The 24204-nt window shown below is 43.3% G+C and overlaps 1 protein-coding gene across 1 annotated transcript in view; it reads right to left on the bottom strand.

Moving 5' to 3' along the window:
- Window positions 1–24204, bottom strand: part of lrp6 (low density lipoprotein receptor-related protein 6) — a 135386-nt gene that overhangs the window by 27404 nt on the left and 83778 nt on the right. Inside the window, exons 8-12 of the mRNA XM_080754485.1 lie at window positions 22201–22417; window positions 16197–16486; window positions 11278–11504; window positions 6695–6879; window positions 762–1088 (exon numbers count right to left, since the gene is read on the bottom strand). Coding sequence (XP_080610611.1) covers window positions 762–1088; window positions 6695–6879; window positions 11278–11504; window positions 16197–16486; window positions 22201–22417 — 1246 coding nt within the window. The remainder of the gene's footprint in view (window positions 1–761; window positions 1089–6694; window positions 6880–11277; window positions 11505–16196; window positions 16487–22200; window positions 22418–24204) is intronic.

The following is a 24204-nucleotide window of genomic DNA, read 5'->3' as shown; positions in this document are numbered from 1 at the left end:
TCATGATGCTGAATCCATTGCAAGCATTTGTTTTGCACAAAAACATTCCTTGGGCTACAAATGGCCCCAGAAAACACCCACAAAACTGTGCAAAGTGATGACTCATCACTTTTCATCACTATCACCATCATTTAAAATTACTACAAGCTTGTGAGCTTGTAGATCGGCTATTTCCACTATCAATGTTCTTTTTTAAGTATAAAGTTGTAAAATATGTTAGTAATTTCTTTGTATATAGGTTATGTTTCATATCTGCCTGTCATGTGCCTTCAAAGCCTACAAGCAAAACAGAAATGTAATTGTCAACAAAACGAAAACACAATTAAATCGTTAATCACAATTATTTGAGTGACAATTAAATCGTCGTGTAAAGCCCCTATCAGAGTCGGTACCGCGGTGAAGAGCTATCTACCGCGGTGTAGTCTTTTTGAGTCATAAAACTATAATGTTACGTCATTCCTCGCGGTGAAGAGCTTCCACCGCGAATCCCGACATATCTCTCTGTTTTTACTTTCAGACAGATAGGCTCTTCACCCCGTTCACTGATTGGTCGACCTGGACCGGTCTAGACCATAGACCGTCTGAACCAGAGGGAGGCGGGGTAGGACTTCACCGTGGGCCGTGACTGACTATGATGGCCTTCACTTATTTTCTGACTTGAGGTGGAAAGCTTTCCACCTAAAATTTGCGGTGGATAGCTCTTCACCTTGGACTATGATAGGGGCTTAAAACGTCACGTCGTTGACAGCCCCCCTACTCACCGCTGCAGGTCTTGTTGTCGTAGTTGAGCGAGTAGTGGGCGGGGCAGCCGCACACGAAGCCGCTGACGGGCACGGCGAGGCACAGGTGCGAGCAGTGGCCGTTGGTGGAGGCACAGGCGTTCCAGCCGCCCTGCCGCGACGAGTGGAAGACCAGGATGTCCATGACGTAGTCCAGGTGGCCCTGGATGACCGTGCGGTTCTGCCCGCTGGTCTTGTTGGCGCGCTCGATGCTGCGCTGGCTCCAGTCCGTCCAGTAGATGTAGTCCTGGTACTGCGTCAGGCCGAAGGGGTGCGGCAGGTCGTCGGCGATCACCTCACGCTCCTGGCCTGGGAGCGGGGAGAGAGAGAGAGAGAGAGAGAGAGAGAATCGGAATTTTGTCGTCACGTCACAGGTTTAGATAAGACCCATTCTCTCGAGTAGGGATGGGACGATAAGCGATATTATCGTTTAAAAAACACTCACGATAATCGTATCGTGGAGATTAAATGTATCGTGAAATCGTCCTCCGTCATGCACTGGGATCAATTCACCTTTTATTTGCCAAGCCTCATATCCGGTACCATGTAAACCCTCATAATTGGTAAAAGGTACTTATAATATACTGTACGTACTTGATAGTCTTTTATTCACTTTCTATCAAATGTCTTTGCCAAGAAATAGCAGATCTACAAGCTCTACAATCTATAGCCGATCTTTTCTTTGACGATGGCTATCCAGATTGTCGAGGTCTTCATCAGGTCCTGATGAAGACCTCGAAGGAGGTGGAAACCGTTGTCCTTCATTATTTAATAAATAATTATTCCTGGGAGCTACGACTCAGTGTGAGGACGTTCCTCCTCCTCCTGAGTACGTATTTTTGTCCTGCACCTGAAACTATTTTTGTGGGATGTGCGTGCCTCCTCCTGAACTCTATGAAACCTGTGGCTCTCCAACATTTTCCATGTCAAGGAATTATTATATGCTACCCTCCCTCCCCCCAACCCCCAAAAAAAGGACCCCACTTTGAGTACCAGTGGCCGTCTAAACATCTGCCAAGCAGGAAAGGCTATTTTCTGTGCCTTCCTTCCAGATCCCACGTTGCCAAAAGGGCTGAGGCTATTTTCCTCTGCACACAAAATTGCTACTTGTTGCGGGGACCTCTGTACCCAGTGTAGCTGCTCGGCCCTGGCCTAATAACAGTATCACTTTTTTTTTTTTCAGTCGTCTCGGCCGAGGAAAAAATTCCGCGCCTGGTTTCCATCCTTCTTCCACCGGGCCCGTCGTCGTGGGGTACATTTCAGGACAAGAGCATTAGTGGAAACCAGCTTTTGTTTCTGTTTTTTTTTTTTTTTTTTTACACCGACCCTCCCCTCTCCCCCTCTCTATTCTAAATATAGATGCAGGATACGCACGATCCACTAATGGAAAACATACTCCTCTGACTGTCATATGATACCGTAGTTGAGGCTCATACACTGCACATATCGTGGCCGTCGGGTAGAGATGTGACCAGGCCTGGAATTTCGTCATTTTAGGGGCAAGGCCACTTAGCCTTTAATGTTGTACATTGTTTGAGGGCACAAAGGCCAAATGTCAGGGCAGGAAGGCCATCAAACAAAACAAGATATTGGTCCATTGAAAGAATTAATTTTATTTAAGGGTTGAGGATGATTTTAAATGTAATATGTAGACTATCTGCTGTGAAATGAATAAATTGGTATTTACAATCTGATCCTTGCTCAGCCTTGCGCCAATCAAAGATACTGGATTGGTTTAAAAATGTGGACTCAACAAAGGCATTGGTGTCTACATGACAAGAAAGAGAGAAGAGACACTGGTGTCTACATGTTGGCAAGACAGAGACGGAGGAGAAAGTGGTAGAGGCCACTGTGGCCTCAGGGCATGCCATTTTTTTGAGGGGCACAAGGCCAAACTGAGGGGCAACGACGGCCATGGCCTTCATGGCCTCCATGAAATTCCTGCCCTGGATGGGACGATGTGAAAATTTCATATCACGATGATTGTGACAAGAGAAATCGCGATTTACGATATTATCGCGATAATCAAAATCCATTATCCTGGGGTGGAACATTTGCCAATAAATAGCGGATCTACAAGCTCACAATGCGTCTCAGCGCGTCGCGTTGTGAGCTTGTAGATCGTTTATTTCTTGGCAAAGACATTTGACAGCGAGTGAAAAATTTACTGTATCAAGTACCTAAATTATACGAACCTTTTACCAATTCTAGAGGGTTTAAGTGGTACTGGATATGCAGCTCGGCAAATAAAAGGTGAATTGATCCTAGTGCATGACGGAGGACGATATCACGATAAATGAAATCTCCACGATACGATTATCGTGAGTGTTTTTTATCACGATAAACGATAATATCGCTTATCGTCCCATCCCTACTGTTGGGCAGAAACCTTGCAGCCTCCATTATCTCAACTTTAGGTTTCAGTAATGCTCTGCTTCTAGTTTATTCATTAAAATGTCCACACGTCACATTTATTTTTATGTTTAACTTTGCGTCTATTTGTACGTCTTTTCGTTAATAGTACAGTCTGCACCTACTGTATGTAAATTTCCTCTTATACCCCAGATTTGAACAGTTTTCCTGCGCAAGTGCTGATTTTATTTTTATTTTTCAACTATTGAGCTAATAGATCTCTGGGGCTAAATTGAATATTGACCATCTGGTCAGATAGTTGTCTAGGTCAATGGTTCTCAACCTTTTCAGGCCGCGACCCCCCAAAATAATCATATTTGAACTGGGGACCCCCTCACCCTGACCAGCACTAAGAGTTGAGGCATAACATTTTGTATAACACGTCAGAGATTGCGTTAGACCGGGAATTGCCGGATTTGACCGTTTTTTTATGGCCAAGACCGAAAAATAAAATTCCTCCCGGACATCCTGACCGATTGAAAAACCAATGGTCATTTATTATTATCGCTGTCTGCTCCTCTGCGCAGGCTGCCTGCCTCTCTCTCTCTCTCTCTCTCTCTCTCTCTCTCTCTCTCTCTCTCTCTCTCTCTCTCTCTCTCTCTCTCTCTCTCTCTCTCTCTCTCTCTCTCTCTCTCTCTCGCTCGCTCGCTCGCCCGCGCGCTCCCCCGTTCTCTCTCTCTCTTTCTCTCTCTCGCTCGCTCATTTCAGTGTCAGTTTGCGATGCACGCACAGCATGTAAAGCCATGGGAATTAAGGAATGCACGCACGGTCAGCAATCAACCCATAAACAAACATTATACACTTGATTGAAGTTATGAGGAGAGGAGATGGAGTGGAGACAGTAGGAAGAACAAAGCCTTTTCAACTCTCCCAAAGTTGCATAACATGCGCATGGACGCACTGTCACCACTCGACAGTGAGTATTGGATTAATTGCTGGCCAGATGAATCTATGAACCTTTTCATTATTCTGAAGTCAAGACATGGTATTGTATTGTTGGCATGAAACATGATGCAACAGAAAGACGTTGTTGTGAAAGCAGTGTGCGTGTGCCACATGCAGACAGCCTGCGCGAACAGCGCGATTAGTCCAATATAATTAATTCCCTTATGCAAGATTGAAGCGTTTTTTTCTTTTTAGCCTATACTTTTTCATTCAATTCGTTTTCAGTCCCAACTATGCAGTAGACCTAATACTTTAACTGTTGCTATTGGCTGTTTGTGCACCTGCTTGTAATGTATGCATTAAAATGATTATGTCCGGTATATTCTTCAGATGTCCGGTAAATTTTAATCATGCCGGTCACGGTGACCGGCAGTTAAAAATCCTAGCGCAATCACTGTAACACGTGTCTATTGTGAAAATAGCAGATCTGAGAGGCGCTGTGTGCATGTAGATAAGCTATTTTCACATTGTCTGCCTCTAATATATCACAATTTGGCCATACTATACCATACAGATTATATAAGTTATATTGTATTAACATACTCTACCATACAGACTGTATAAGTTATATTGTATTAACATACTCTACCATACAGATAGTATAAGTTATATTGTATTAACATACTCTACCATACAGATAGTATAAATTATATTGTATTAACATACTCTACCATACAGACTGTATAAGTTATATTGTATTAACATACTCTACCATACAGATAGTATAAGTTATATTGTATTAACATACTCTACCATACAGATTGTATAAGTTATATTGTATTAACATACTCTACCATACAGATAGTATAAGTTATATTGTATTTACATACTCTACCATCCAGCAGATTGGACACAATTACATTTTATTCTTTCAAACATCTGCAGCTCTTTGGGAGCGGAGACTTTGGGGGGGCTGACATACACAGTTTATGAATGCTTTTGTCTTATTGACCTTGTATGCAATCAGAAAAATACCAACACAACAACGTGTCACGGTGAGTTGTAACTAAAGTTAGTGGAGTAAAAATACTATATTTGGATCTGAGACATAGTGGAGTAGAAGTATTGGAAATACTCCAGTAAAGTACAAATACCTCTGTTACTTTACCGCACGCACACACACACACACACACACACACACACACACTAGGGCATTCACCAAATATTCGAATATCAAAGTCACTATTCGACTTTGTTCACCGAAGTCGAATATTCGCTTATTTTAGTTTATTGTTTTCTCTTTAAAAAATGTATAGTTTATAAAGCTTGGCTAGATAGGAAGTCATAAGAATGAGTTGTCAATGCCCCTGGTGGATGAATATCTATCTATACCAGGGTCTCTCATTTTAAACTCTCAAAAACCTCTCAAAAAACTCGCAGCGCGGCACCGAGTGCCGCGCGGCGAGCTTGTAGATCTGCCATTTTTGAAAGATTTTGAAAATTAGAATGTTGACCCGATTCTATAAGTGTCTTTTGAATCCTTCTAAGACTTTTTGAAAAACCTATGTTTCTATGTCAGCAATCCTGCCAGCCATCGTCAAAGAAAATGTCCTTTTCACTTAAATGGAACCCCTCTCAAAAACTCTCAAACCTTTTTAGGCTGTGACCCAAAAAAGAACATATTTGAACTGGGGACCACCACCCTGACAAGCACTTGGAATTGTAGGTATTTCATTTAATGTGACTCGGTTCCGCAGATAAATATTGTGAAAATAGCAGATCTACATGCTCACAACGCCTCGCGGATGAGCATGTAGATCGGCTATTTTCACAATGTTCGCCTCTTGCTTACTTAACTCATTCTGAGCCCCAGACATTAACGGATTATAAAGTCCAGAGTGCCTCACTCAGGGCCCGTTAACGGCCATACTCTTATTTTGAAGGCCAGAAGTCCACAGCGCAATCACTTCCGGTCTGACGTCATCGGGTCCTGCGCCGGAACCGATCCTTGTCCACGTGGAGTTGTGTAATGGCGGATCGGGAGCTTTTATAACTGTGTAACATAAGCGAGCATCTGCCTCCATCCTAGCTTCTAAAGTGTAGTTTTGAGATAATGGACATTAAAGATGAGATCCCCCGTCCACCTCAATGTTATGGATGGGACTATTTTGTGCTCGTGGAGCCGTGATGATGCGAAATCAGCGACGGATTTCGTCTCCGGACCTCCGGCCATTGTTCTCGGTAATGTATCCGCCGTTACAGTAATATATTACTTTTCGCGAGATATCTCGGGAATGGCACTACAGATACTCGAGTACATTTCGCGAGATATCTCGGGAATGGCACTAAATCGGTTAATATTTGACAGTTTGCCCAGTCCTGTCGAATATTCGACTATTCGTATACTTTGAGGTCGAATAATTTAAATACTAAAAATCACTATTCGTGAATGCACACACACACACACACACACACACACACACACACACACACACACACACACACACACACACACACACACACACACACACACACACACACACACACACACACACACACACACACACACAATGTCCTGTAGTCAGTCTTTAGCACATGAAAAGGGCATGGATATTCACCCAGCATGTTGGACGATTCGATCAGTGTAGTGTCCAGGTCCGTCCAGTAGAGGCGGCGCTCTGCGTAGTCGATGGTGAGGCCGTTGGCGCGGCCCACGTCGGGCACCAGGGTGATCCGGCCCGTCCCGTCCATCGCCGCGCGGTCGATCTTGGGCTTGCCCCCCCACTCCGTCCAATACATGAAGCTGTTAGGGGCAAGGAAATAAAATAAAAGCAAGCACAGAAACAGTCTTAACCCATTCAGAACGGGTACACATTATCGTGTATCATTATTTTATGCTTTAACTATTGAAAAATAGCAGATTTACAAGCTCGCAGCGCAGCACCGAGTGCCGCGCGGCGAGCTTGTAGATCTGCCATTTTTGAAAAATCGTGAAAATTGGCAAGCTGCCGGTTGCTAAGCTAGCATTGGACAAAAGCTTTCAGGGGAGGGGCATAGCTACTGGCTAATTGTGACAGCAAATTTGGATTCAGTTCAGTCATAGTCTTTTGAATGAAATTTCATTTCGTTTTAGTCATCTAGGCCTGGGCCACTGGCGTAGTGGTCCAGGCACCTGGGCTGGTAGTCCGGCTTGACAGCGTGTCGCGGGTTCGAGTCCCGATCCTGATGACCTTTGCTGTGTGTCACCCCCCCATCTCTCTCCCGTTTTCCTGTCAACCTACTGTACCTAACAATAAAAGGCATAAAAAAGCAGTGCTCTGAAAAGTAATAGTTCTAGTCTTAGTAGTTTTAGTAGACTCGAAATCGTTAGATTTTAGTCGACTAAATCTAGCCGATTTTGGTCGACAAAAAAGTATTTCGGCAGGCCTTGATGGCGTCGTTGGTTGTATGCAGAAGACAGACGACCTTCTGTACATGCTCATAAGCCACTGATCTACTACAGTGGTTCTCAACCTTTTCAGGCCCCAACCCCCAAAATAAATCACTTTAGAAATGTACAGATACCCTCTATACACTTAAACTTTATGTTGGTTTGTTTTACTGTCGAGTGAGAAAACAACGTTGCACATTAAGTTACGGTAATCATCTGGGGACCCCCCGAAATAAATTGGGGACCCCCCTGGGGGTCCCGACCCACAGGTTGAGAACCACTAATCTACTGCACATGCTCACAACCACTGATCTACTGCACATGCTCACAAGCCACTGTGAGCAGGGACGTGCTGGGCCCCTGATTCAGCCCGGGAAAAAGAGTTGGAGAGGCCCTCATTGCGCGCTATAGAGAGAGATCTCTCTATAGCGCTGCTGCTACTCAAAGATTTGCCATTTCAGATCATGACAAGTGACAAGCCAGTGGGCCAATTACATGAGTTAGGCATATATTTCGTTGTTGTCGCGGTGCAAGGCGTTGTGTGCTTGTAGATCGACTGTTTTCACTACTTTTGTGCGACAGCCTTGTATGATGAAGCAGGGCTTTGCTTTGCGAAAAAATGTACTCACTTGAAACTTGGAGATATGAGGTTTCTGCCCGACAGAGACAATTTACTTTGTTGGCCGCCCAGCCCCCAAAATGGAACGAAGGCCGACATTTTATTTTTATTTTCTTCCTAGTGGCCGGCCTGGACCGGCCTGGAATGAACCGGCCGTTCGGGAGTTGTCCCGCTTTTTTCCCAATGGCCAGCACGTCCCTGGCTGTGAGAAGCAACGCTATACTCAAAGCAGTGTGTTGAAAGCAGAGAGGAACTGCGTCCAACTGCCACGCTGTTGCCAGGGGCGTCACAAGGGGTAGGAAAGTGGGACTGAGTTACTGGGGCCCAAGGTGGAGGGGCCCTAATAACTTTATCTATTGAAAAATAGCAGATATACAAGCTCACAACGCGCGCTGCGAGCTTGTAGATCTGCTATTTTTGAAAAGTTGTGAAAATGTGTGAAAATCTTTGAATATATGTATTTTTTAAGCAAACATTTCTAACTCAAATTTTGCTTCTGGGGGGTCCCTGGAACTAAATATTTTGAGATCGGGGTCCGTGGCCAAATACATATCATCTTGGGGGTCCTTGACATAGGTTTCTTGCACACATTTTCACGATTTTTCAAAAATAGCAGATATGCAAGCTCGCAGCGCGGCACTCGGTGCCGCGCTGTGAGCTTGTATATCTGCTATTTTTCAATAGTTAACATTCATGGGGGGCCCGCAGTGAATCCTTGTACCCAGGGCCCAGAATTTGGTGTGACGCCCCTGGCTGTTGCTGTGCTCTCGTGTGAGACGCTTGGCGAGCGCCGCTCAACAGCACATTAAGACCGACGTCCTCCAACACCTCAGAACTATCGACACCAGAGGCCCGACCCAAAATAACCATGTCGCTAACCGCCAAAGAATTTAGCACAGAAAAAAACTAAACAAAGCACGGCTATTAAAATAATAGTTGCTACTGGATCAGATACAACCCCCCCCCCCAAATCAATCCATATCAATACTGCAATATAGAAATACAAGTAAATGTCCGGAATTCAAAAGTACGAAAAGTATTGGCATCAAAATATACTTAAAGTACCAAAAGTAAAAGTACAAAATGTTTGAACATAGAAGATCTACAAGCGCACAGCATGTTGCGATGCACTATTTTCAAATAGCCTAGGTATAAAATAGGGCTAAAGTGGTTTATGCACTGTATGTTTTATAATATTATAATTTATATCTGCAAAGTACAGTATTTTCTGGACTATAAGGCGCACCTGACTATAAGGCGCACTGTCAATGAATGGTCTATTTTCAAACTGTTTTCATATATAAGGCGCACCTGACTATAAGGCGCACATAATAGACGCTACCGTTGCTATGCATCCAACAGATGGAGCTGTGCTAAAGGGAATGTCAATGTCAATGAATGATCCATATATAAGGCGCACTGGACTATAAGGCGCACTGTAGTTTTTTGAGAAAATTAAAGGCTTTTAAGTGCGCCTTATAGTCCGGAAAATACGGTAACTAGTAACTTTAACGCTTTCAAATAAATGTAGTGGAGTAAAAAGTACAGTATTGGATCCTAGATGTGTGGAGTAGAAGTAAAAGTATTGGAAATTGGAAATACTCAAGTAAAGCACAATTACCTCAAAATTTTACTCAAGTACAGTACTTAATAAATGTACATAGTTACTTTACATCACTGGCATTAACACGTGGAATTTTTAAAAGGACGATCTAGATGTACAAGCAAATAAAACCCACACAATTACAAAACATTTAATCAATCTTCAGAAACAATGGGCATAAAAAAACAGCGCAGAAAACCTTCCCACCACTTAAAAACTGGATTGTCAAAATTCCTGCCAAGGCAGAGAGCCGAGGGTCAACAGAGGTTTTTCATTTCATTTTGGAGTTCAGAGAACATTGGCCTGGTCCATTAAAACAGCTCACTGTAGAACTGGCCTGTTTTCTCCCTGGTACCATTATCAGTAATCCAGCCACTCTGTGGTTGGCTGCACGCAGGCTCAGATACACTGCTATTAAGACCTGCTGGAACCATCATGAAACCAGCACATTAACAGAGCGCTTCCAGTGACAGCTGATCTCGCAGTCAGTCAGTCAGTCAGTCAAATCGGCCTCAGGTCCTCTAAATCAGTGGTTCTCAACCTTTTCAGGCCACGACCCCCAAAATAATCATATTTTAACTGGGGACCCCCAAACGCTACAGGCCGTGTTTTTTTCCAATATAACATTTGTCATTTATTTTTAATAATATTTTTTTGTATTTCATTTTTTCCATTTTCCCAAATAATTAAAAATAAAGGAAAATAATTATGGTAAAAACACGGCCTGCTCACGTATTAGGAGGGTAGTATGAGTCACCGGAAAAAATAATGGGTGTTTTTAATGAATCTATCATGGTTAAAATGACGTTTGAAGTTACAATGGGTGTGTGTGTGGGGAGAGAAGCCCTTCCCCTGTTTCCCTGTTGAAAGTGGAATATCCCTTTAATCATCTGGGGACAAAACTCCACTCGTCCAAGACAGTTTGCTCTCCTGGCCCCAAAGTTGTGGAATAAACTCCCTGTCGCACTTAGAACAACGGACTCACTCGCTAGCTTTCGCCGTGGACTGAAGACTCACCTTTTCAGACTCCACCTAAACCCTTAGCACTACTGGAAAAATCAATGACCATACATGAAGCTAGTTAGCATTTGTTTTTAGTTTTTTTTAGAAACGTTTTTTCTTTACGGATTATATTGTTTTTTTTTTTTTTATAGATATTCATTTGCATGTGTTATATTGCTGTTGTTGTACTGACATGTTATCTTGTTTATTATTGTGATGTTTTATCTGCTTATTGTAAATCGTTTTGGATTAAAAGCGTCTGCTAAATGCCTAAACTGTAAACTGTAAACTGTAAACTGGTCTAAATTTAGAGCAGTGATAGCTGAGTGGTTAGTGTCCACACCTAGGACTCCGGAGGCCCCAGAGGTCGCAGGTACGATCCCCCGCTCCAGCTATCACTGCTCCCCTCTCCCCTGCGCTCCTTGTGGGCAGCACCGGGTTCAGCTGGGTTAAGCTGGAGAAAAAAAGCAGCTGGGTTGGGCTGCGATATCTGAATTTCCCTCGCGGGATGAGAACGTATTCATTAAATGGGCAAAGCAGCGCTCACCCTTCGGCGGGGTCCAGGGCCAGAGCGCGGGGGCTGTCCAGGTCCTTCCACACCAGCACCTGGCGGTGCTGCCCGTCCAGCTTGGCCACCTCGATGCGGTTGGTGCCCGTGTCGGCCCAGTACAGGTTCTTGCCCAGCCAGTCCACGGCCATGCCCTCCGGATAGTCCAGGCCAAACTCCACCACGTGCTCCAGCGCGCTGCCGTTCATGAACGCACGGCTGATCGTCTACACGGGGGCGAGAAGAGGAGGAGAGAAAGGTTGATCGATACTTTATTAGGCCTAGAGTTATTGAACGCTTTAACCAGTGAAAAATAGCAGATATAGAGACTCGCAGCGCGGCGTGAGCTTGTAGATCTGCTATTTTTGAAAAAGTCGTAAAAAAAAGTGTGCAAATCTTTGAATATATGTATTTTCAAAGCAAACGTTTGTAACTCAAATTTTGCTTCTGGGTGGTCCCTGGAACTAAATATGTTGAATGGGGGTCCGAGGACAAATAAATATCATTTTGGGGGTCCTTCACATGAAAAGTTTTGAGAACCACTGACATAGTAGTCTCTCAAGAACAGACCAAGTGAGCTCCATTTAAGTGAAAAGGACCTTTTCTTTGACGATGGCTGGCCAGATTGCTGACATAGAAACATAGGTTTTTCAAAAGATCTTAGAAGGATTCAAAAGACACTTATAGAATCGGGTCAGAATTCACATTTTCACGATTTTTCAAAGATAGCAGATCTACAAGCTCGCAGCGCGGCACTCGGTGGCGCGCTGTGAGCTTGTATATCTGCTATTTTTCAATAGTTAAAGCACAAAACAATGATACACAATAATGTGTACCCGTTCTAAATAGGTTAATAAAAAGGTTTGACTATCGTACGCCATTACAGTAAAAAAAAAAAAAAAAACTATGCTAAAAGGATGTCTCGTCAGTGCGGGACACACTTTTACAGTGAAGACATGCAGACTTGGTAAATGGTAAATGGTGCATTTGTATAGCGCCTTTATCCCAAGGCGCTTTACATAGATTGTGCATTACATTCACCCATTCACACACACATTCATACACCGATGGCGGAGTAAACCATGCAAGGCACCAACCTGCTCACCGGGAGCAACTAGGGGTTCAGAGTCTTGCTCAAGGACTCCTCAACACTAACTCAGGGGGAGCCCGGATTCAAACTGGGAACTTTTCGGGAACCTTCCCGTGTTCTTATTGGCGGTTTCTCTACCCCTGAGCCATGCCGCCCCTTCTACAGAATACAAATGACTGAAATCAATCAAGACTGACAACTTTAACCCATGTAGATATTTTATTATTTCCAGTAAAAACTGGGGTGAGGGCAAGGAAAGGGGAAGGGGACGCCACTCCCACGGGGAGGAGTGCTACAAAGTAACTATAAGTAATGGGTCTTTACCACAACAACTAAGTGGGCCGTGCCGTGTGGGTTCCGGCGACCCCAGGGGTCCACGGGGGTACCATTTCACCTCAGTAAAATGTTGTTATTATAGCGTCACAATCATTTTAACCCCTTTACACATCATTTATACTTTGGCAATTCAAAAAAAACGATATTTTGAAATCATGAGAATTTGTGCAAATCTTTGAATATACTTGTAAAAAAGCCTAACATCTTTAACACAAATCTTTGCTTCTGGGTTTGCCTGGCAGAAACTCTTTTCTGATAGGGTCGATAAACTTGACCAAGGTGAAATGGAAATGAGGCACCAGCCGGTTTTCCACACTTATTATATAAATATGGAGCAAATAAATAAAGCAAATAAATAAGCATGCACTCATTGTCCAAGGTGATTTTCTTAAGCTGAAAATGTAACGATACAAGGTCGTGCCTGACTGGGGAATACGCAATATTATATCAACGCTGCTTGCTTATCTGTAAGTAATATGAATCCAAATAAGAATGCGATTAAGATTCACACCACGTCGTGGACACAGCCTAAATACTGTAGAGCGCTATGAAAACCAGGCCTGGGTGTACAATACATCGCTCAGTGAATCAAATCCTACCCAGGCAACAGAGTTGGGAAGGTAGAGAGAGAGAAAGCTTTGTTTTCAATTATTTAACAGCTGCTTGGAGAAAACCAGCAGCTCTTCTCTGCCGCCCAGGGTTCCACTACCACCACCACCACCACGCTGGTACTTTTCACAAAAAGCATGTATGGACATGCAAGGTTAATTCCACCTGCCAGAGATGCTGTATGCAGGCGTCAGGCCCGACCAATTTATTGACAGACTGATGGGAGCTCTCCTTATCATTACAGTAATATTCCAGGAGCCTCATGTCCTTAATAAAGTATAAGTCCAGTCCGTCTATCCATCTTATTACAGATAATATTTCAGTATTCCATGTAGCACCAATTATCTCTCCCTCTCACCACCGCACACTCTACCACTAACAGCTACTTCACACGGCCATTAGCAAAGCGCTTCACTTCTCTACCGTCTAATGGACCAACACATCTCCCACGTGCACACGCACACACACACACACACACACACACACACACACACACACACACACACACACACACACACACACACACACACACACACACACACACACACACACACACACACACACACACACACACACACACACACACACACACACACACACACACACACAGTCTCACAGCTCTAACGTCCAATGCAGTGGTTCTCAACCTTTTCAGGCCGCGACCCCCCCAAAATAATGATATTCGAACCCCCCATGATATCCCCCCCCCCCAGTTCGAATATCATTTGAATTATTTTTCAAAATAATAATAAATAAAAAGGAACGATATAAATGAGGGAAATCTATAAATATAGGCATCTTCTGCCCACCCCAAATAATTAAGTCACTCAGCTGAGAACAACAACAGAGCTGGCGTACAGTCTGGATTTACTGTAGTGGAGGGGGAGGGGGGGGCACATCGGGAGGGGTGGGGGCAGGGGTGGGGGGAGGGGGAGAAAAGGGAGGGAGAGAGAGAGAAAAAATTCAGCCATCAATTATTTCCAAGCTGGCGTCTCGTGGGAGCCCATTATTGAGCCGTGCTACGGGCCCTGAGCCAAGCAGCGCGCACACACACACACACACACACACACACACACACACACACACACACACACACACACACACACACACACACACACACACACACACACACACACACACACACACACACACACACACACACACACACACACACACACACACACACACACACACACACACACACACAAACTCACATTCACATTCGTCTTACTATACTTGTGGGGTCATCGACATTTTGTTGTAAATTTTATGAATACATTATTTATTTAACCGTAAGCCTAAAATAGCCGAACAAATCTCTTTTCCTACTTGTGTGTAAGCCTACCTCCACTAATCATTTTTAGCCATAAGAAAACAACAATTTCTCTGGTGAGGACGACCCGAAAAAAAAAGGTCCCTCACAAGGGCCGTTTCTCAAATTCTCTATATACTTGTGGGGACATCATGCCTTCACCAGGGCATTCACCAATAGTGATTTTTAGTATTTGAATTATTCGACCTCAAAGTATTTGAATAGTCGAATATTCAACAGGACTGGCCAAACTGTCAAATATTAAGTATTGCTTACTTAATATTTGACAGTGGCGAGCGTTGCGAGGCGTTGTGAGCATGTAGATCTGCTATTTTCACAATATTTATCTGCGGAACCGAGTCACATTAAATATAATACCTACAATTCCAAGTGTTTGTCAGGGTGGGGGTCCCCAGTTCAAATATGTTTATTTTGGGGGTCACAGCCTAAAAAGGTTTGAGAACCCATGGTATATAAATTCATCCACCAGGCATTGACAACTCATTCTTATGACTTCCTATCTAGCCAAGCTTTATAAACTAGGCTATATATTATTTAAAGAGAAAACAATAAAAAAATTAAAATAAGCGAATAATCGACTTCGGTGAACAACGTCGAATAGTGACTTTGATATTCGAATACTTGAATATTCGAACATTTGGTAAATGCATTAGCCTTCACAAGGTCCCCTTCCAGTTCCTGTGCTGCAAAGCAAAACCATATATGGTTTGCCATATATGGTCATGCCTTCTCATTACTCCATCAGTAGATGGCTACAGAAACATTACACCCTGCCTGTTTCTATTATGATTTATTATATCTTTGGGAGGGTTTTAATGTTGACCCCCCCTATTGGTCTTCTTTCTGTATTAAACCACTTCATACATGATGTCCTATACTGTCTGCAACTTGTCACTGTGTACCTGTAGTACCTGATTTGCATTGAGATTTGTATATTGATATATTGATATTTTGTATGGCTTTAGTTTGTCTCTTTGGATATTTGGAATATTATCATGTATTGCTCTTTTATTCTTGGATGGGTTCACACCTTGATGTGTCACACCAAGCTAGCCAATCAACTACTGTTGTGACTAGCAGAGAACAAGAAAAACTAGGTGCTCAGGAGGTACCAGCAAAGTTAAAAACGTGTGGCGGGTGCTACCAGGATCAGTGGGATAAAACTTGAAAAAAGAGAAGGAGGATCCGAGCACTCAAAAAATAAAAAGGAGGGGAACGGACGTAAAAGCAGTGTACTTTATTTCAAGACATAATAAAAGCCGACATGTTTCGACCCTCTCGGGGTCGAAACAATTAGTCACTGTTGTGACTAATTGTACCCTTAACCTATTAGCCTATCAGTGGATAGTGCATTAGTCTATTTAAATGCAGGTGTGTATGCCCTGACACTTTTGTCCTGATGAAGATCTATTGATCGAAACGTTGACGAGCAATAAACTTTATGGAGCGTAACCAGTGTGCAGACTCTACTTGTCCTTTATGATTCTGCTTGTCTAGCACCTGGGCCACGGATGTGCGTGCACTATTCTTTTCACCCCTTCCAGTTCCTACCTTGAGCGTGATGTCGGTCCAGTAAATGCGGTTGTCGGTGACGTCGAAGTCGAGCGCCGAGGCCTCCTTGACGCCAGTGAGCGGGATGGCCACGTTGTTGTTGTTGGTCTCCAGGGAGATGCGGCGGATGTCGGTGTGGCGCGAGAACAGCAGGAAGGCCTCGGGCACGATGCACGTGCTCATGTCGGCGATGAGCTCCAGGCCGATGGGGCAGGCGCACTGCACGCCCGCCGGCTTGAACAGGCACAGGTGGCTGCAGCCGCCGTTGTCCTCCGCGCACGGGTTGGTGCCTGGGGAGACGGTGGTGGAAAAAGCACCCACGTTGTTTTTTTACTTAAAGCATTTAAGCCTTGAATTATTTCATGCTTTAACTATTGAAAAATAGCAGATACAAGGCAAGCTCACAGCTGCGAGCTTGTACATCTGCTATTTTTGAGAAAGTGTGCAAATCTTTGAACAAATGTATTTTTAAAGCGAACGTTTGTAAATCAAATTTTGCTTCTGGGGGGTCCCTGGAACTAAATATTTTGAGATGGGGGTCCGTGGCCAAATACATATCATTTGGGGGGTCCTTCACATGAAAAGGTTTGAGAACCACTGACATAGTAGTCTCTCAAGAACAGTCTAACTGAGCTCCAGTTAAGTGGAGCTCAGTTAGTCTGTTCTTGAGAGACTTTCTTTGACGATGGCTAGCCAGATTGCTGACATAGAAACATAGATTTTTCCAAAAACCTTAGAAGGATTCAAAAGACAGGTCAAAATTCAAAAATAGTAGATCTACAAGCTCGCAGCGCGGCACTCGGTGCCGCACTGTGAGCTTGTATATCTGCTATTTTTCAATAGTTAAAACATAAAATGATAATACACAATAATGTGTACCCGGTCTAAATAGGGTAAAAGTATCAATACTGCAATGTAGAAATCCTCTGTTATGAGTAAAAGTCCAGGATTCGAAGAAAGTACAAAAGTGTTGGCAAAATAATGTTCTTAAAGCAACAAAAGTACTCGTACTCGTTGTGCAGAATGACCCATTTCAAGTTTTCAATTGTAAAAGAAAATCTTTCGAAAATAGCAGATCTACAAGAAATGCCTAAATGTATACAGGGCTGAAGTCGTTAATGTATGTTTTGTAGTAATAATTAAAATCTACAAACTAGTAAAGTATTGGAAATTAGAAATACCCAAGTTAAGTACAAGTACCTCAAATTTGTAATTAAAGGCCCAGTTCACCTCTGGGACAACCAGATCTTATTTTATTGTTGTTTGGGACACGATCAACACAATCCTGAGTTATTTTTTGTGTTCAATCTGTGTTTTGAGATATTTTAGTATTTCAGCATGTACTAGTGATGCATTTTGCATCATCAGTGATGTGTTTTGCATCATATGATGCAAAACTATAAAAAGAAAAAGTAAATATGCTGACGATTTCGGCAACAAATAAAATACTAAAATGTTAGGGAGCGACTAAAAGAAGGAGAAGAGAGCCAGTAGAACTAAAAGACAGCTTTCATGCTTGGTTGCGCTCAACACAGCGTGAGCTTGTAGATCGGCCATTTTCAGCATGCACCCAAGTGTAAAATCAGGCATTACAACGCCATCAAGCAGGCACGAGCACACATAGACATCAAAGGGGGCTTGAGCCCCTGCCCTTTTACCCGTCTGTAAAAAGTGCCCTCTCCAAGCTCACAACGCGCCGCAGTGCAGCGCAGCGCGTTGTGAGCTTGGAGGTCAGCTATTTTCGGTATTTCCACCAAAAGGCCCTTTTAGAAATGTCAGCCCCTGCCTCTCTAAAATTCTCTACACGTCCCTGCTGCCAAAATACATTTTAGTAGACAAAACAACTGTAGGTTTAGTTGTCATAGGTTTAGTTGTCATTGAGGACGAAGAATCGGTTTCATCAAATTTGGAAACGTTTCCAGAACCTTTTTTTTTTTTTTTTTTTTTTTTTTTTTATCACACTGTCCAGAGCAGGAATGTGGACACAATTACAGTATAATACTAGTGGTTCTCAAACTTTTTAATTTCAAGAAACCACCATGACGGGTCTGTTTGGTTTTATTTGTACACCCGTAGTAAAAGTACCCAGAAATGGTACTTAAAGGGGAAGACCACCCATTTTCAATATTGAACTATGTCATTTACACCCTCCAGAAAAACGTGATTATGCGATCGCAGAATTTCCCGCAATAATCAATAAATGCCGCTGATTATGCGGGGGCTCGCATGATTTCACAATCCCCGCATATTCACCGCATATTTCGCATATTTCCGCGGAAAATATGCGAAATATGCGGGCATCGCTTGATTTCACAATCCCCGCACTTTTTCGCATAAAAGTATAGTCATGCTTCACCGTTCAATCACGTTCAGACACAAAACAGAAGCAAAACAATGATGCGCTGAGAAACACGTGGCTCCTCTCTGTGTGTGTGTGTGTGTGTGTGTGTGTGTGTGTGTGTGTGTGTGTGTGTGTGTGTGTGTGTGTGCCGTGCGATTGCGTGCACGCTACGCTGCACCGTGAGAACTGCAGGCAGACAGAGAGAGAGAGAGAGAGAGAGAGAGATGCAGGCATAATGTAGGCTATACGGTATGAGCGTTGGCCCTCGCCAACGTGACGCTACAATAACACACTCTTCCTCGGTCCTCAAACTTCAAGAAACGACAAATTAAAGTTTATCCTACTTGTTTTGAGGTCTCCATTGTACTCCGTTTGAAACGTTGTGTCGTTGCCGTTCAAAGCAAACGAGCACCGAAAAAAAGTAGCACGCAGTATTCCATGGATGGATAGGAACAGCAATTGAATGCATAACATTGTAATCCCTTAAATCCCTTTAGAGAGAGCAAAACCACATAAATAAACCAGAGTTTTGCTTTAGCAGTGAGCTCTATCCTTAGCAATCGCATAGGCCATAGGGTAATTATTTTTGCCTTGATTAGCCCATTAAGGTAATTAAATTGCAGATATTTGACAGAGGTTTGCTTTTTTGCCTTGAAAATAATGAAAGGCAGTCAAAAAAGTCTGTTTTGCATTTCTCAATTCACTCAAGGACCCTTAAATTCGTGTTTTGACTACTTTGATGACTACTTAGTGATGTTGTGAGCTTGTAGATTGTCTATTTCCAAATAGCCAGTGTACTGTATATTAAAGTGGTTTAATTAATAGTTATCAATTTTTATTATAATATGTATATATACTGTACATAGGCTATAAATATGTTTTTTAAGTTCCCGCATATTTCGCATAATTTCGCATTTAATCGCAACTTTCACAAGTTCCCGCATATTTCGCATAGTTTCGCATTGTCATCGCATAAATTCACACAAAAACCCCGCATAATTCACCACATAATCAAGGATTTTTGCCCGCAAAATCAAGGATTTTAGCCCGCATAATCAAGGATTTTTGCCCGCGTTTTTCTGGAGGGTCTAGTCATTAATATACCTTAGAGGAGTTGTGTGGAAATAGAAAAAATGTTCCCCCTCTTCTGGAGGATTGATTTGGGGGTTTGTATTGTAAATTACAACTTGATGACATCACACATTGTACTTTACAATACAAACCCCAAAATCAATCCTTCAGTTCTCGGCAACACAGAAGAGGGAGAACCTTTTTATTATTTCCACACAACTCCTCTAAGGTATATTAACTCATTCCCTGCCAGGCCCGATAGTCCCGAGATTATTCCAATGTCTTTCCCCGCCAGGCCCGATAGTCCCGAGAATAAAAAAAAAAAAAAAAGAATTAAAAAAAAAAAAAAAAAAAAAAATCTTTTTTTTCAAAAAAAAAATTTTTCTAAAAAAATTTTTGACCCCAAAAAAATGGAGTAGGCATGATAGCAATCGCGAAATTGCATGTTTAACCCCCATAGCAACCCCATCTTTCAAGCATGGCAGCCATTTTGGCAGCCATCTTTGTTAAACATAGTGGCTGTTATCTCATGAATGCCTGAACGGATTTCCATTCGGATTTTTTTGTTTGAAAGCTGTGAGCAATGTGGACACACGTGGTGCATTATCTAGGCATGGGTGTGCATGATCCGTGCACACCCAATTACATGGAAGTCTATGGAGACGAATGGCAGGTGGGAGTACGGAGGTATGTTAAAATGGCGGTCAATGTGTTAATGACATAGTTCAATATTCAAAATGGGTGGTCTACCCCTTTAAGTACAGTACTTAGGTAAATGTGAGTAAAAGTTACTTTCCAGCACTGCTTGTGATTGGCAGCTCAGAGGCAGGAGAGGCGTGTGTGTGTGTGTGTGTGTGTGTGTGTGTGTGTGTGTGTGTGTGTGTGTGTGTGTGTGTGTGTGTGTGTGTGTGCAGCATGCATGCATGGGCCGAGGTAGTGTTGAAATATTAATGCACCATTATCCTCATTTCCCAGTCTCTCTGTCTACAGGAACCACTGACAGCTGGCCGCTCCCTCCATTACAATCCAGAGGCCATGGTGGGTGGGTGTGTGTGTGTGTGTGTGTGTGTGTGTGTGTGTGTGTGTGTGTGTGTGTGTGCGTGCGTGCGTGTGCGTGCGTGCGAGTACACAGAGAGGAATGGATAGAATTGATTTAGATTCAAAATTGTCAAAGTGTCTCTTTAACTATTCCATAAATTAAATGTAGGCCTATACTGAATGCATTAAGACCCAAGGCTGATTCTACAAATGCCTTCTAAATCAGTGGTCCTCTTTATTGTGCTCAATATTAAGGACATATAGGAATGCCCATATTTGGTAATGTCCATTATGAGTAACTGGTCCCATATACATCACTGGCCAGATGGCCAAGAATTGGCGCGACCTCGCCCTTTAGGGCAAGGTCGCATGTCACCCTGAGGTCGCAAGTCACCCTGAGGTGTCTTACTAGTTGTGCCAAGGACCCCAACATTTGGGACATAGAGACATAGGGACATAGAGACATAGGGACATAGAGACAGAGACATAGGGACATAGGGACATCGAGACAGAGACATAGGGACATAGAGACATAGGGACATCGAGACAGAGACATAGGGACATAGAGACATAGGGACATAGAGACAGAGACATAGGGACATAGGGACGGACACACAAAGCTAGCACAGCTCAAAAAGGTAGTTGAACATTTCTGAGCGGTGCTCCTGGGAGGAGCTAAGCAACATCTGGCTTTTTCCGGTTCCCAAAAGAATTCCGTCTCTGAAGCGTGACCTACATCTGGCCTTGATATGGCCTACATCTTGGCACAAAAGGTTTGTTGTACGCCCAGGGTCCCATTGGCCAAGCTTCGCAGGAGGCTCTGTGATTGGCCAGCGTGACGCTTAACACATGGGCTGCCATTGTTTTGAAAATTCTATGTGCTGTAGAGTGCCGCCATTGACCTACGCTTTGTTTTGAAGAGCCCCGGACGATTTTAAAATGGACGACGGTTTGTTTACATTTGGTCTCGAAACTAAAATCTTAACCGGGGCTGACCATCACGGATGAGTGTCGACCTGAAAAAGAGCGGCTCTCAGCCTTTTTGCCGTTATTTGCACTTCATTCAGAGATACAGCCGTTTTTGAGCGGTGGTCACAACGCTCCTATACGTGGCCGTGTGTGTGGGTCTGTCTGTCTGTTTGTCTCCGTGTCCGTAGCCTGCAGTAACCTTTTCTGACCACACATGTTAAGGGAGGGGCGCTGTTACACACACACACACACACACACACACACACACACACACACACACACACACACACACACACACACACACACACACACACACACACACACACACACACACACACACACACACACACACACACACACACACACACACACACAAGTGTGATTTTTATGCATCAGCATAGAATAGGAGTCAATGGAGCATGGAAGCTCCGTTTCACTTCCGTGCGTGTTGCATCATGACGTATGCACCAGCATCTTTCACCTAGGCGTCTTTCAAACTAGGTGCAATTTTCCATTATAGTTTTAGTCTATGGAATAAAAAACTACTTAGTACTTGCCACCAGTGATTTGTACGGCTCTGCTTACCGGTGACCTGGTGGACGTAGGTGGCCTTGAGGCCCATCAGGTCGGGCAGCTGGTCGATGATGATCTCCCTGTCGGCCGTGATCTTGTGGACGCGCTCGATGCTGCGGCGCTGCCAGTCCGTCCAGTAGATGAAGTCCCCCAGCAGCGTGAAGCCGAAGATATGAGGCAGCTTGTCTTCCACGAGCACCCTGCGGCCCGTCCCGTCCATGTTCATCACCTGAATGAGAGACAGAGAACCATGTTTATATCCTGAATGAGACACAGAGAACCATGTTTATATCCTGAATGAGACATAGAGAACCATGTTTATCACCTGAATGAGAGACAGAGAACCATGTTTATATCCTGAATGAGACACAGAGAACCATGTTTATATCCTGAATGAGACACAGAGAACCATGTTTATCACCTGAATGAGACACAGAGAACCCTGTTTATCACCTGAATGAGACACAGAGAACCCTGTTTATCACCTGAATGAGACACAGAGAACCATGTTTATCACCTGAATGAGACACAGAGAACCATGTTTATCACCTGAATGAGACACAGAGAACCATGTTTATCACCTGAATGAGACACAGAGAACCCTGTTTATCACCTGAATGAGACACAGAGAACCCTGTTTATCACCTGAATGAGACACAGAGAACCCTGTTTATCACCTGAATGAGACACAGAGAACCATGTTTATCACCTGAATGAGACACAGAGAACCATGTTTATCACCTGAATGAGACACAGAGAACCCTGTTTATCACCTGAATGAGACACAGAACCCTGTTTATCACCTGAATGAGACACAGAGAACCCTGTTTGTATCCTGAATGAGACACAGAACCGTGTTTATCACCTGAATGACACACAGAACCGTGTTTATCACCTGAATGAGACACAGAGAACCATGTTTATCACCTGAATGAGACACAGAGAACCATGTTTATCACCTGAATGAGACACAGAGAACCCTGTTTATCACCTGAATGAGACACAGAGAACCCTGTTTATATCCTGAATGAGACACAGAGAACCCTGTTTATCACCTGAATGAGACATAGAACCCTGTTTATATCCTGAATGACACACAGAGAACCCTGTTTATCACCTGAATGAGACACATAGAACCCTGTTTATCACGTGAATGAGACACAGAGAACCATGTTTATCACCTGAATGAGACACAGAGAACCCTAGAACCCTGTTTATCACCTGAATGAGACACAGAGAACCCTGTTTATCACCTGAATGAGACACAGAGAACCCTGTTTATCACCTGAATGAGACACCAAGAACCCTGTTTATCACCTGAATGAGACACAGAGAACCCTGTTTATCACCTGAATGAGACACAGAGAACCCTGTTTATCACCTGAATGAGACACAGAGAACCCTGTTTATCACCTGAATGAGACACAGAGAACCCTGTTTATCACCTGAATGAGACACCGAGAACCCTGTTTATCACCTGAATGAGACACAGAGAACCCTGTTTATCACCTGAATGAGACACAGAGAACCCTGTTTATCACCTGAATGAGACACAGAGAACCATGTTTATCACCTGAATGAGACACAGAGAACCATGTTTATCACCTGAATGAGACACCGAGAACCATGTTTATCACCTGAATGAGACACCGAGAACCCTGTTTATCACCTGAATGAGACACAGAGAACCCTGTTTATCACCTGAATGAGACACAGAGAACCCTGTTTATCACCTGAATGAGACACAGAGAACCCTGTTTATCACCTGAATGAGACACAGAGAACCCTGTTTATCACCTGAATGAGACACAGAGAACCATGTTTATCACCTGAATGAAAAAACATTGCGTCTCTAAAAAATAGTAGCCGCTTCAATTCTTCTGACACATCACACTACTAAGGATAAAAATAATCATCTCCTATACCACAACGGTCGGAGGGAGGGCACGGCTAAACATGAACAATTTTCACATATATATATATATATATATATATATATATATATATATATATATA

Source organism: Nannobrachium achirus (assembly GCF_963921795.1).
Source record: "Nannobrachium achirus genome assembly, chromosome: 23".
NCBI classification, from domain to species: domain Eukaryota; kingdom Metazoa; phylum Chordata; class Actinopteri; order Myctophiformes; family Myctophidae; genus Nannobrachium; species Nannobrachium achirus.
This window is presented reverse-complemented; position numbering and strand designations above follow the sequence as displayed.